The 14,465-nt window shown below is 39.6% G+C and overlaps 1 protein-coding gene across 3 annotated transcripts in view; it reads right to left on the bottom strand.

Annotated features, from left to right (window-relative positions):
• Nucleotides 1–14,465, bottom strand: part of arhgap10 (Rho GTPase activating protein 10) — a 61,778-nt gene that overhangs the window by 35,292 nt on the left and 12,021 nt on the right. For 2 of the 3 annotated variants that reach the window (XM_079998736.1, XM_079998735.1), the window contains exons 2-14: nucleotides 13,313–13,408; nucleotides 12,933–12,994; nucleotides 11,211–11,282; nucleotides 9,990–10,091; nucleotides 8,903–9,013; nucleotides 8,577–8,681; nucleotides 7,967–8,096; nucleotides 6,359–6,465; nucleotides 5,575–5,669; nucleotides 4,484–4,565; nucleotides 4,225–4,267; nucleotides 4,023–4,091; nucleotides 3,621–3,695 (exon numbers count right to left, since the gene is read on the bottom strand). In XM_079998736.1, coding sequence (XP_079854862.1) covers nucleotides 3,621–3,695; nucleotides 4,023–4,091; nucleotides 4,225–4,267; nucleotides 4,484–4,565; nucleotides 5,575–5,669; nucleotides 6,359–6,465; nucleotides 7,967–8,096; nucleotides 8,577–8,681; nucleotides 8,903–9,013; nucleotides 9,990–10,091; nucleotides 11,211–11,282; nucleotides 12,933–12,994; nucleotides 13,313–13,408 — 1,149 coding nt within the window. The remainder of the gene's footprint in view (nucleotides 1–3,620; nucleotides 3,696–4,022; nucleotides 4,092–4,224; nucleotides 4,268–4,483; nucleotides 4,566–5,574; nucleotides 5,670–6,358; nucleotides 6,466–7,966; nucleotides 8,097–8,576; nucleotides 8,682–8,902; nucleotides 9,014–9,989; nucleotides 10,092–11,210; nucleotides 11,283–12,932; nucleotides 12,995–13,312; nucleotides 13,409–14,465) is intronic. The other variant, XM_079998737.1, reaches the window with a different exon arrangement.

A 14,465-nucleotide genomic window follows, 5' to 3' on the forward strand; every position in this document is an offset into this window, starting at 1 on the left:
ATCCAGTGTTTTTGTAGAATGTGCAGCCAAAGGTGTGTGTGTGTGTGTGTGTGTGTGTGTGTGTGTGTGTGTGAGTGCGCGCGTGCTTGAGATGACATGTAAACTAATTGTGTATGTGTGTGTGTCAACCTCAAAAAAAAAACAAAAAAACCTACCATAACATACATCTGATCTAATGCCATAGAGAGGGTAATTAATTGCACTTAGAAAATGTGTTTTTTTTTCAAGTTACCACGCACACATACTTTAAACTTGCTTTTACGATGTTATTATTCTCCCACATGTCAAAAACGATTAAAAGCTTGACGGCTGCTGCCAGCTTTGAATGGAATTATATAAAATAAAACTTCTGGATCTGTAAAAAAGTAATTTGAATAATTCCTATATTCAAAGGTGCTTCAGACAAATTATTACTTAGAGTCCCTCCTATTGAGACACAATGACTCATAATTTCATACTAATTTCATACATAATACTTACACAGGCCCATGTTCTCTGAGCAATGTGTCAAATAAGTCAGAAAGTTTATTTATTTTTCACACACACACACATATATATATATACATATATATACACACACACACACACACACACACACACACATATATATATATATTTATACATACACACATATACATATATAGATTTATACATACATATATACACATACACAGTACATACACATGTACATACATACACACACACACACATATATATACACATGTACACACATATATATATATATATATATATATATATATATATATATATATATATATATATATATATATACACACACACACACATATATATATATACATACATACATACATATACACATTGATTTATACCTACATATATATACACACACATCTGTATGTATGTATGTATGTATGTATGTATGTGTGTATGTATATACACACACACACACACACACACACACACACACACACACACACACACACACACACACACACACACACACACACACACACACACACACACACACACACACACACACACACACAGTTCATTCAAAAACAACATGTGTTTTTGTAAATTATGTGTGTTTTGTCATGTATGTCATTGCTGCTGCAACACTGGAATTTCCCTTTGGGGGTTAATAAAGTATTTTTATATTATCTTATTATTATGTTAAAGATCACTTAAGTTAAAGTTAGAATTGTTCTTCTCTCTTAATATTGTGATATTACAGGTGTCAGGGGCTCCCCCTAGTGTCACGGGCCCAGAAAGCTTTTCCCTGCTCCCCATCTTATTTCCAGACTGGTTTAAGACGACAGAAAAGAATTCTGAGAGAGAGAGAGAGACTCATGACTTACCCAAGCCAAAACATTTTCACTGTGTTTCCATTCAAAAGTTCTCACCACTTAAGTGAGTATGTGCTCCTAACATGTTGAAATTAGCAGGTCAGGTAACTACGAATACTTTTGGGGGACAGATTGGCAACCAGTTACCAGAAAGGGGCCCAGACAGCCCAGCAGGCATTTTTATTTGGTGAAACAGCATAGTAAAACAATAAAACATATATATAGGAAAACGCACTCCTTATTCCTCAAATATTTATCAGTTTTCCAAAATAATAATAGCATTTAAATAAACAAAACTCTTTTATATATCTTAGATTGTATATTCTTATATACATAGTATTTCTGCATAGTAATATTTTTGTTTTGTTTTGTTACTTTTATATGATCTGTGATATGATCTATCTATACCATGTATTCAAAGGGCCAGTCTACGTTCATACAGTAGGATGGCCACATTTGACCCGCTGGCCTCCAGTTGAGTAACCCTGGTCTACAGGTACTCCTCACTTAACGACGAGTGGCGTTCCTAGGACCAGGTCGTTAGGCCAATGGGTCGATAAGTGAGGACACGTGTTATTTCACGGTAAGGGGGCGTGGCCATTGCCAGCGCTAGCGTAGTGAATACTGACAGACTGCAGGAACGAGACTGAGAACGGTGATGAGATGAGATGTATACAGTATATATAGTGTATAAAGTATATAGAGTGTATATATAGTATGTATAGTACATATAGTGTATATAGTATGTATAGTACATATAGTGCATAGTGTATATAGTATAGCGTAAATCGTGTATATAGTATATATATAGTGTATATCGTGTTTATAGAATATATAGTGCATAGTGTATATAGTATATATAGTGTATAAAGTGCATAGTATATATAGTGTATATGGTGTATATAGTATATATAGTGTATATAGTATATAAAGGGTGATGTGCAATGAGATGCTTGACACTGAGACGCCGTGGTATTGTAGCAGCGTACAATACAGACTTGTCAGAGAGCTGGTCCTAAGTCTGAACGGTGGTTAAACAGGTCGGTCGTTAAGTGAGGAGTACCTGTATAGTATAGGTGATACTCCTGTATCGATTTTTCATTTGTGAACAAGATCATCTGAAAATGTAACGGAGGAATGTCTCATAAAACTTGCACGTTTTTGTTTTGTTGTGTTTGTGTCTGTACATTCTCATAAGATATTATGTCTTTATTGATTCCTAGGGGTAAATAATACTGTTACTACAAAAGACTAGCTATAGAATAGTATAAAGGAAGTCGTGAGCTTTCCTTTAAATGTTTTCTAGTAATAGTATTGTGTTTTTTAAGGGATCCTTTCCCCCCATTATTCAAAACAATACAATGTATTTCTCTACAGTTCCAGTCCAAACAGTGCTCAAACCGAGATAACACAATGAGCCGTTTTTTTGTTGTTGTTTGTTTTTTTGTTTTTTTACCATAAATGGCTTTAAAAGGAACCGGTCCTTGGGGTGCAGGGGCGTTGATGGGGTCTAAAAGCGTGAGTTGGCAGTTTGGAGAGAAGCTGGAGGAGTTTTCGGGGAGGGAGCTGAGCTGAGAGCGGCCTGGGTTTCGTTGTCATTCTGCACACAGCGCCGAGGGTAAGCCGCTGTCTGCCCGAGACGGCAGGAAACGAGAGCGCGGAAAGGGCAAAAGAGCGGGGGACAGAAGAGGGATAGTCTCTATAAGAACAGGGTGAAACAAAGGGATGTGAGGAAAGTGGGATGAGAGAGAGGAAGGAAATAGAAGGAAAATAAAGGGCGGGAAGGCAGCCAAGAAGTAGAGGTGACTTGATTTCTAGCTTTCTGTTATTGGACCAAAATGCTAAGTTTCCCTGCAAGGACATGGGAGGAGGGGAGGAGAGGGATGGGATGGGAGGGGAGGAACCTGTCTGGTTGCCAGGGAGACCCAACTGAATACCAATGAGCCTGTGCCACCTGTTGCACTGGGCATCGTGGGATACCGGTCCGGCTCCTGTACGCTGACTCACATTTTTATTGTCTTCGCCGTCTGTCGAATGTTACCCGAACAGCGCAGACCCCACACTTAGACAACCACAACTCAACATCACACACACACACACACACACACACACACACACAGAGAGAGAGAGAGCGAGAGAGAGAGAGAGAGAGAGAGAGAGAGCGAGAGAGAGGAAAACAAAACGACCTGCACCTGCGAGTTGATTAAAAACCTGAATAAATAAATAAAGAAATAAATAAATAAACAAAATAAAATGGACTGGATGTAAGGGAGGATGTGGAAAACAGCTCACCGATCATTAGCGAGAGGAGCTTCTGGACCTTGGAACTCACTCCCACCACTCTGTACAAGCCCTGGTCATTGATACCTGGAAGAGGCAAATAAATACAATGTAGAATCCACAATGATGGATTTACCTTCAATTAACAAGAGATTTAAGGAAGGATATGCACCAAAGACATTTATCTAAATCCACCATTTCGACACAGACATTGGGAGGGGGGGATGCAGGCCTGCTGCATGTATCGTTAACGTCTCCCTTTGGTTTTAATATTGAAGCAAGTCAGCCCTCTACTGGAGGGATAGAGACGCTGCAAATGTTCTGCTTCTGAGGTTCAATATCATAATAAGTTCATGGATTTTCCACATTAAACAGCATATTTGGATCGCTGGGTGTGTACAGGCTATGGTTCACCTCTCGTCTCTATGGCACTGATGGAGTTCTTCAAGAAATCCAGACCTACGTCGTCCAACTGGGCATCAACTGCAGAGCAAGGAAACACAAAGCAAAATTGAATCGCCCTGCAATGCCTTTAGGCAATGTTACTTTCAATTAAAATATCATCTTGCAAATGAAAATTCCAATTCAATTTGTTTCAACACCACTAAACACTTACTTCCTCTTTCTTTTGAATAAATCCTTCCAAGATAATGCCCAATCTGTTGGCGTAAGACATTAACGTGTTTATTGTTAATCAAAGGTTGAATAGCTTTGATAAAGGACAAGGGAACAAAAATGAAACCACAATAAAAACATTAATAATTATTTCGACATATTTTCTTTTTTTTTTTAAGTTAATTGATTTATTTTATTATAAACCACACACATATCCCCTTTCAGCCTGACGTGAAGCAGGGTTTGGTCGGCTGACTCACCGGCTCCTTCCCGCCCATGGCCTGCATCCAGAACTTGTGGTCATCTTCTGACAGGGTTTGGACTGTGAGCACTGTCCCAGGACTGATAATAAACAAAAATTACTTTAGGATCACAAACACCAAATCATCTCCTACAAGTTTTATTATTTCTGGGCACAAACCCTGTGCTTGAACACCCAGTTCCAGTTTCAACACCAAGTTTTTGGCGTATGGCTGTTCTATTTATACCGCGTGACAGTGGCTGAAGTTTAGTTGAGTGACATAATGAGATATATATTACAGGAGTGTGTGTGTGTGTGTGTGTGTGTGTGTGTGTGTGTGTGTGTGTGTGTGTGTGTGTGTGTGTGTGTGTGTGTGTGTGTGTGTGGAGGGGTAATGGTTCATGAGAAATCCTTCCACCTAGCACTCATCCAATCAGTCAGGCTGGCACAGATCACCCAAAGTGAACGGTAAACGGTGTAAACGGTGAGGAGCTGGCCCCCTTCGCGGTAATGTTACTGGGAATTAATAGGTAATGCAGTACGTTATGCTGCGTGATGAGCTAGCTAGTTAGAGACCCAGGAGTCGGGAGCCACTCCACGCCAAAAGGATAGTTTGCTAGGGTCTCCAACTGCAGTCAGACACAAGTATTCACTCAGATTGGACTCTTGAAGGAAAGAGCCGAGAGCCCGGAGTCACGAGTCATGAATGTCCCTCAAGCCCCGCAGGGCTTGAGTGAGTGAGTCTTTTACTCGTAAACATAACATAATGACTGAGGATTTATGTGGAAAAAGGTTCAAAACATTTGGCATAATTCATATTCAACATGACTTATTTACGCTTTGCATTCCACCTAAATAAATAATTTTGACCCTGACTCTCATTACATTGACTCAATCAAACTAACGAAGAGTAGGAAAATGACACAAATCTTATTACTGAGTCACTCGTAAAGAGCCAAATCTCCAAAAAGAGCCAAACTTCTCATCACCAGTAGTTACACAGACGGGCACTCTAATCCAGCATGACTGATGAGATATAAAAGCTAGAACTGTAACCTGGATCTAATAAGAGCACCATGGGTGGAGGTTTGAGTATTGTAGGCGTTGTACCGATCTGTGATATCGAGGTCTAGGCAGAACCTCCGGTCCAGCATGTCTGTTGTTTTGCGGACGCAGGATTTGAGAGTGACCGACTCGGTCTCGCCCTGAAGAGAGAGAGAGAGAGAAAGTTCCTACTGTATTTTGGGGGACAAAGGAAAAAAGACTGCAGCACTTAATGCCTGATCTGATTTCTACTCAGATTTCCATTTTTGGTTTTAACGGTTCACATTTCTTTTTGTTAAAATGGCCCAAATTCACATGTCATCATTGTGAGCAGAACTCCACCCTCAAAATACCAGTGATTATAAACACTGGGTCCGGGGACCCCAAGGGGTCCCTCGAGTAGTTCAAGGTGGTCCTCTGCAAATTGATTAATACTTAACTTAATTTGAGTTTCATATACAAGACGTTGGCACTGTTATAGATAGTACAAAATGACGGTTTTGATCATAGGTTCCCTGTTATCCCTGTAACGACACTGTAGACTGTTTTGGAATTTTGGAATTAAATCATATCCACCAATTACAATCTTCTGGATTTGTTGTGAAAATGTAAGGAAGGTTTTTCAAATGAGTCCACTTAATCTGAGCAATACAAACACAGACCTAAACCAATGTAGTCCAAATAACAAATCTTAAATCCCCCCCCTAAAAAAAAAAAAAAAAAAAAAAAAACAGGATTGAAGAAAACACAAACTCTGCAATGAGCGGCTGCAGTCTGAAGGTAGCCAGGCCGTTGTCGTAAGGCTGCCGTATCATGAGATCATATAGAGATGGTTTTCGCGAGTACTCACGATCTTTCCGCCAGATCTGTGGTCAAAGGTCACCATGTGCAAGATCTTCTGCTCCTTGACGAACGTACAGTAGCGCTTCACCCAGCTTGAACCGAAGGGAGGCGGCCCTGGAACATAACGCGCACACACACCTCTCTATTACACTTGGTGTAGCCATTAATCCTTTAAAGAGTGTACCACTAACCTAAGCTGCTTTCACACACGCACTGCAACCCTGAAATTATCTGGACATTACCCAGATGAGCTGTATGTGGGAATGCAAATGTCTGTCTGAGTCAGCTGGACCGGACATTAAACGGACTTTACTCAGCCAGCACCCTAGTACAAGTAGGTCTGCGTAATGTCCGATTGAGCGGAATGTGTGAACAGTGCAGGTGATTGTCCGGAGAATTCACAGCGAGCGAGTGGGGTGTCAGGTGTTGATGACGTCTCTTTCATGCATCATCATGATGTTATCAATACATCAACTTGGCGAGTGTGAAGAAGGGTCATTAACGTACGAGGACGAAGAAGAAGATAATATACATTTATATTGTGGATACTATCAACGATTTTTATCAACGCAAAAAAAGTCACAATTAAGGATAAGTCGGTAGCCTCGTCCACCATCTTGGGTGTGCTATACGACTCTGCAGCGCCTTGCATTATTGCATCACCATGTCCTGCCTCCTGCACACTCTACCCAGGCTCCGCACCTCGCCTCAACCCAAGGGAGTATTTCCAGGTAGGTGTGAACGCATCTGACAGGGATTATACTGACATTGTCCGGATTTTATTTGTGAAAGCAGCTCTACATAGTAAACACACACAACCGGTCCACAACTCCTCAATGAGCTGACCTGTAGCCAGTTCGCTAAGCTAACCTGTGTTTACCTTTTCTTCTATTGACATTTTACAGCCAGCTAATTGTATTCTGGGATGGTTGTTACTGCCTCAAAACTGCATGGCGGGTGGCGCGCACATTCCCTATTGTTCTGATCCAGTCGAGTATTTGGTTCCTTAGTGTCAATATGTGACTTTAGATACCAACGTGAAGGTATTGCTGCATGTGACATTTACCGATCTTATGACCTATAAGAATTCACTGGACCAAGAATGATATTGTTATTTATGAGCATAATTTTTAGATTTGCAATGGATTTTCTTTTGTGAAAGCAAATCCCACTGGCTAACCCTCGCGAACCTTAACCTAATAATCCAAACCCAACCCTAACCCCAACCCAGAGAGGTAAATTGAATACCTTGAATTTTATATCTTTGATACCTTAAGCTTGAGACCTTTTTAAGACAAAATTTAAGGAAATTTAAGTCCAATTTTTGGACAAAATGTCAAGTATTAGGGTCAGCAGTAGGCTTTGGGCTTTATAACATTAGACTCTGATGGAGAATGCAGAAGAACTTGACCTTTTTTGAAAAATGAAAAAAAGATAAGATAAGAACACTTTATCAATCTTATTTTTTTTACTTATTTTAGGATATATACAAATAAATAAGTTATAGTGAATATGTGGATAAATAAAATAAGATAAGATGATGAACAATAAGGAGACATTTTCTAAGACATTTTAAGGACCCTGTTTAACCTGATATGCCGTCGGGAGCTCTTACGTTTCTCCTGCACGTAGAGGTATCCTTCGCTGCTGATGGGGCTGGTCTGCCGGTATTCCTGAGGAGCCTCCCGGATCCTCTTCATCAGCTCGTACACCTCTGAGCGCGCGCCCTCAAAGCGACTCCTCGTCTGGGAGGAATAAAGGGTCAAAAATCAAAATTACACCCGCTGATTGAAGCCGCTCCCTGATGCTCCGGGGGGGTGGGTCACAGGGAAGTCAGTCGACATAATAATGGTGGAAACACTGGAAACAAAAACTTGAGAGTTTCCTCCGGAAAACATTTGGTTCCAGAGAAGGCGTCATAAGGGTTATAAGGTTTCCAAAACTTTGATTGGGACAGGATATTATGGAGAAAATAGTCTAAGCTACTGCATGCAGGAAGAAAAAAACCCAAAAAAAACAAACCTACGCTTATAATCTAATCACCATCAGGATTTCCGACATTATTTGGGTATAACAGGCGTTTGTTTTGTCAGTTAAGGCGAAAATAGAATATCAGTTCTATTCTACGTCTATTTATATTTTATGAATAGCATTGCAAAATTAAACAATGATAATGAAATACTAACTAAAACCAAACAAAAGCGAATGAGTAGGTGTTGCCTTACATTCTGTATGTTTATCTGTAGCTCTGTCTTATAGTGGTCAAAGTCCTTGGCCAGCTCAAAGCCCTGGTGGTAGAAGGTGAACACCGTCTGGAAAAAGGCCAACATCTGGAAAATAAACAAAAGGGCAAATATGAAAACATAAATATCAATCACTATTCAATGCTTTTGAGGATTAGCAACTTAAATATTATATAAATAAACCAAAACATTATTATTATATATATATTAATTTTTTTTTACGATCGTTGGGCTTTTTTTTTGTTTTTCTCCAATGGATGCCAATGACTTTTTCCCCCATTTTGAGCTCACAGAGTATTTCCACATACCGGTTCCACACACTCAAACTTCTTCCTCTCCTGGATCTCCTGCAGCTTGCAGACATAGTCCAGCGACTCGTCCTGAAAGTGCTTCCTCATGGTCTCCACCTGGCCGTCCGCCTGAGGGTGGAGAGGAAAAGAGGCTGTGTGATAGACTGGATCAGGGACAGAGAGTGTGTGTGTGTGTGTGTGTATGTGTGAGTGTGTGTGTGTGTGTGTGTGTGTGTGTGTGTGTGTGTGTGTGTGTGTGTGTGTGTGTGTGTGTGTGTGTGTGTGTGTGTGTGTGTGTGTGTGAAGGATAAAACAGCTCTGGCCTATTGTGATTTGCTATAGTGTGGTCCAAAAGAAATCTCAGTTTCGAGTGAAAAGCACAAAAGTCCCAGAAAACTTTTTTTGGAATGGCGTTTCAGTCCTGATGAATGTGTACTGGAACTCGTCTTACCTAAAAGACTCTAAAACAACTAAAATGACAAATTAGATTAGTGATAATACAATACAATATTCAACTTCAGCGTGGGTTGAGCGCTAAAAAATTCTGTAGTGACTACATGAGTCTTGTGATTGCGGGAAAAAAAAACAAAAAACACCACAGTATATCTATTCAGTTGTTAAAACTGATTTAACTCAGCGGAACAGCCTGCTTTGCATGAGTTTTCTCTGACTGGGGTGTAGAACGCAATGCAAAATGGAAAATACAGGAGCATTGTTTTGCATAAGGGAGCATGAGGTAATTAAATGGTATTTGGTTCACATGTTTAAAAGTAAGAGATCTAATCCTCCACTGTGTCATGGAGTGTTTCCACCGCCTCCAGCTGCTTGGTGGTACAGTATTACTGAACAGGCCTTTCCTTCCCAAAAACCAGCCAGGAAAACTCCTCGTTACGCTTAGAAAGGGGCTTTGGAAAGTCGCAACCCACAACCAAAAAAAAAAAAAAAAAAAAAAAAAAGAAACCCGACACAAAGCCTACCGAGACACCAAAGGCAATCGCCAAAATTTCTCAAAAATAAACAAATGCCCCTTCTTAACCTTCCACCCATTTTTTATTTATTTTTTTCCTCGTGGCCAATTTTCCATCCAATCTGGAGCGTTTCGTGCCTCTTGTAGCTGCGGTTCCTTCTTCTTTGCTGACATGTTCAAAAGCTTTTCCAAGGAGCTGTAGTACTTCTCTGTTTCCTTCTCATATTTCTTCCTCTCCACCTTGAAGAGAAGCACAGATTCACAGAGTGGCACAAAATTAGGGGAACAAAAAGCAAAATGACGCTGAGTGTTCATTAACAGTATGACACAGTCTCAAAATAAGCTCTACTTGGAATTACTGGTGTAACGAATCAGAATCAGTTTATTCCGCCGTGTACATTTTCATATACAAGGAATTTGTCTTTGTGACGATTGGTGCGTTTCTCTACAGATTATTTACATGAAAAAGTTGAAAAATAATAATAATTGAAAAAATATTACTAATAATAAAATAAAAAAAGCCAAATATACAGAAATAGCCCAAAAAACTGCATATAAACAGCTAAATATATAAAAAAAAATACAGAATATACAACATGTATACAACAATTACTGGCATGTTGAAATTAGATTTTTTTTGGTTGAAAATGCCACTCAGATTATGCATTAGAGCCATTCTAACATGGCCCTTATGTGAGCCAATGGGGTTTGAGCATGGATTCCAGGTTTCGTTCTATTTACTCTGTAACTTTGACTGATTTCACCTTATCAGTCCAACAAAATCTAAATCGCCAGTCACATTATATCTACAAGGCCTAAATTAAAAGCTTGTTGTGACTTTTGTTGCCGTTCTCCAACGCAGACACCGCACCGGGACTCTCAGACCCGGGGATTTTTTGTTAACGTAAACAAAGGAAAATACCATTTTATCAAATAAATACATCTACAATAAAAACACCATTTTGTTTTGTTTGTTTGTTCGGAGAGACACGCAGCGGATCAGATGGAGCAAGTGACGATACAAAGAAATCTGGGATGAGCTGACGTCAGCCCTGTACAGAAAATAGAAAAAACAACCTTCGAAACGGAGCGTTCAGCGCGGTCAGAAGCCTCAGTGTTGTGTTCACAGAGATTACTTTGACATTAGTTTACCTCATTGATTGACACTTTTGCCACGTCTAATATGAACATCCCACATTGTAACATTAAATATATGACAGAAAATAAAGAAAAGCTTCATAGGTCCCCTTTAACATATTGCAGGGACATTATAGCAAAACTTCTTATTGTAAAACACTCATACTGCGTTAATGGTGAGAATTGTTATTGTGATTTCATGTGTCAAGCGTCATACTATACCCTTGCTGTGCCCAGTTGCTCTTTCCTGAACTTCTCCAGGGGTTTCATTAAAGTTTCTGTGATGTTTCTCATCTGGACAGAGGTAAAGAAAATTCATTAATGAACCGTTTTGCTTTTTATATGCTTCATCTTTAATGTGTTTGTAAAGCCTGTGTGGGTGTCAATATAGCAACAATATAGAATAACGGTCGCCCGGTATATTCACAGCAGTCCAAAAAGACTTCCATTGCAGTCCTACTTAATTTGAGCCCTCCGACAGAATAATGATACCACTGAGGCTGCTCTGCCAGAGCCTCCTTTTTATACGTGTAATTGTTTCACTAAAGTTTAAGGTTTCTCCCAGAATGCATTGATACGAGTGAGGTTGCATTTTGTTTGCTGCAGGACGTGTCAGCGCATGCTTGCCTGGCTGCCTAGCCCACATTTTCTGTAGTGATCGCCATGCAGAGCTTCTTCACAAAAGAACAATATCGCATCCGCTCTGACTCCAAATACCAAAACCCAGCACCACACAGCTCAGTTCAGCTGCTGATAAGAGGCCCCTGAGACCCCCCTAGACCACAGGCCATGGTGGGACATTACATGTGATGACACAGTGGAGGGCCATCGGCAGCAAAAAGCACAAACCATATCAATCATGAATTCCTTATCCAAACCTAAGATATGATGAGATAACACTTTACGAGTCCCTGTGGAGAAAGTCATAAGGGATAAGAAGTAAGATCTATAAAAATAACCTATGTACAGATCTATTAACAAAGCTACAGTAACATAGAGCAGCACTATGCTAACTAGTAGTAATGAGCCCAATGTGAGCAGATGGCAGCTACGCTAAAGTAAGAAAGAACAGTTTGTATATTCTATAGTCTATAGTACAGCAGCAGTGTATTTATATTAATGTTCAATGGGCATCACAGCAACAGTACAGGCAGTGTTAATCCAGTGATAGCAGCTCTAGCAATAATTATATAAGAATGGATAATTATATAGTAAAGTAAGTATGTATTATAATGTTCAGTTTATAACCAGAGTGGTATTTTGAATATCCATCTGCAAAGTGTTTCAGTGTTCAGATTTATTTACCAAAGTGTTGTCCAAAATGTCCAAAGTATAATATAGTATATAATTTAAAATATAATGTACAAAAAGTATAATATAATATGGTAGTGTAAAGTATAGTATGGTATACAGACAGTGTTTATGTTTAGTCTTTTGTGGAAAGTTTTACCAACTACTACACCACACTCATCTTGGCAAAAACTGAATTTCACTGGAAAAATAAACAGAATCCATCTATCTGTAGAGGTCATACTGTGATCCCAGAACTGGATCTACACATTCTTGGGGGAGGAATAACTGGCCTAACTGTCTAAAATACAGACAAAGTATGAAGTTAACCGCCTGGAGGCGGATCTGTTTGCTGACACCAGGACGCTGCTCCCTGCACACAATGTGACTCCAACTCAACGCTAATCTCTCACATTCAGTTAATATGCAAAATAAGAATAGAATAAGACTATTATCACCCTAATATTTAGGATTTCTCACACACACACACACACACACACACACACACACACACACACACACACACACACACACACACACACACACACACACACACACACACACACACACACACACACACACACACACACACACACATTTGCAAACGCAGGTATTTTCCCTGGCTTTAAGCGTGTTTCAACTGGTCACGCTTACCATTATCTCTCTTTGGTCCTCCAGGTTCTTAAGGAATGAGGAAAACTCCTGCAATGATTCATCTGCAAACAATATATCAATATGAAATGATAAATAATTTAATTCACACACACACACACACACACACACACACACACACACACACACACACACACACACACACACACACACACACACACACACACACACACACACACACACACTCTTCAGTGGTACCTACTACCAACCAACCACGAGAGGAACCAGCAATTATGAAATTATTTTTTCCTTTGGTGGAAGGTAAAATAACCCAAAACCAACATGGACAGTTGGTTGCTGTGTTGGTGAGAACCAAACTAGTGGTTGGTCGGCATGAAGTGTGCACCGAAAATCACACTCACCGATGCACTTCTCGTCATCTGTCTTGGCATCGCCGATGTACTCAAAGTGAAACTCTCCGAGGCACTGAGCAAACTTTCTCTGTGCCATCCCCAGCTCTGAAAGAACGATAGAATACACATCTTAAAAAGGATTCAGATAGGCTAAAATATGTTTACATTTTTACAGAATGCAGATAAGATACGATAAGGATAGAGAATGAAGAAAAAAGAATAGTGCTATGCAGGTAACATAGGCATTAGCTACAAAATTGACAATATACAATAGAACTAAAAATTAACAATAAACAATTACAGATTAAAATAAACTTTAGAATAAACCTACTAAACACCACAACCTACAATGAAACATAAAAATATACTAAATATATGTATTACATTTAATATAAGTACAATATAAAAAAAGCTCTTGCAACACATGGACACTGTATTTTAAAATTATAACTATACTGGATATATATTTACACTCAGTGTCCTCTTTATCATGCACACCTGTACAATCCAATGTAATCCAATACACCAGCGCTGCCATAAATTCTATTTTTATGATGTTTATAATGTATATCTGTATATAATTGAATTAACACCTGTATGACAGCGTAAAAAAAAAACCCTGACACACACACACACACACACACACACACACACACACACACACACACACACACACACACATCCTGCTGGTTAAGATAGCAGCGTGCTACATCCTGCTGCATATTAAGTTTGATTCTTCAACGCTAGAATTAACCTTTCAAAAGGAGAACAAAATATGGCAGAAACCAGCTTCAGCAGTATATCGGTTGTGCAAGGTTCTAAAAATAAAAAAAGAAATGGCCTGAACACAAAATAGCAAAATTCATGATCCTAACTATTTTAAGTTTGATTTGAGTTGTGCTTGCATCCACCTCGATCAAACAAGTCAAGATTTCTCTGTCTCTCAGTCTTTATCATTAGGTTCCCGATCGCAGAGACTGCGATCTATTACTCATGGGACTGATCGACAGATGATGTAATCCATTTGAAAACTATACATTAACACCGAATGGCAGAGGAAATGACAATGCTGCGGGGGGGGGGGGGGGGGGGGGGGGGGGGGGGTATATGACCGTAGCTCACCTTCCTCTTTTTTTACTTTGTGTAAGAAGAATCCAACATC

This window comes from Zeus faber (assembly GCF_960531495.2).
Source record: "Zeus faber genome assembly, chromosome: 4".
Classification (NCBI taxonomy): Eukaryota; Metazoa; Chordata; class Actinopteri; order Zeiformes; family Zeidae; genus Zeus; species Zeus faber.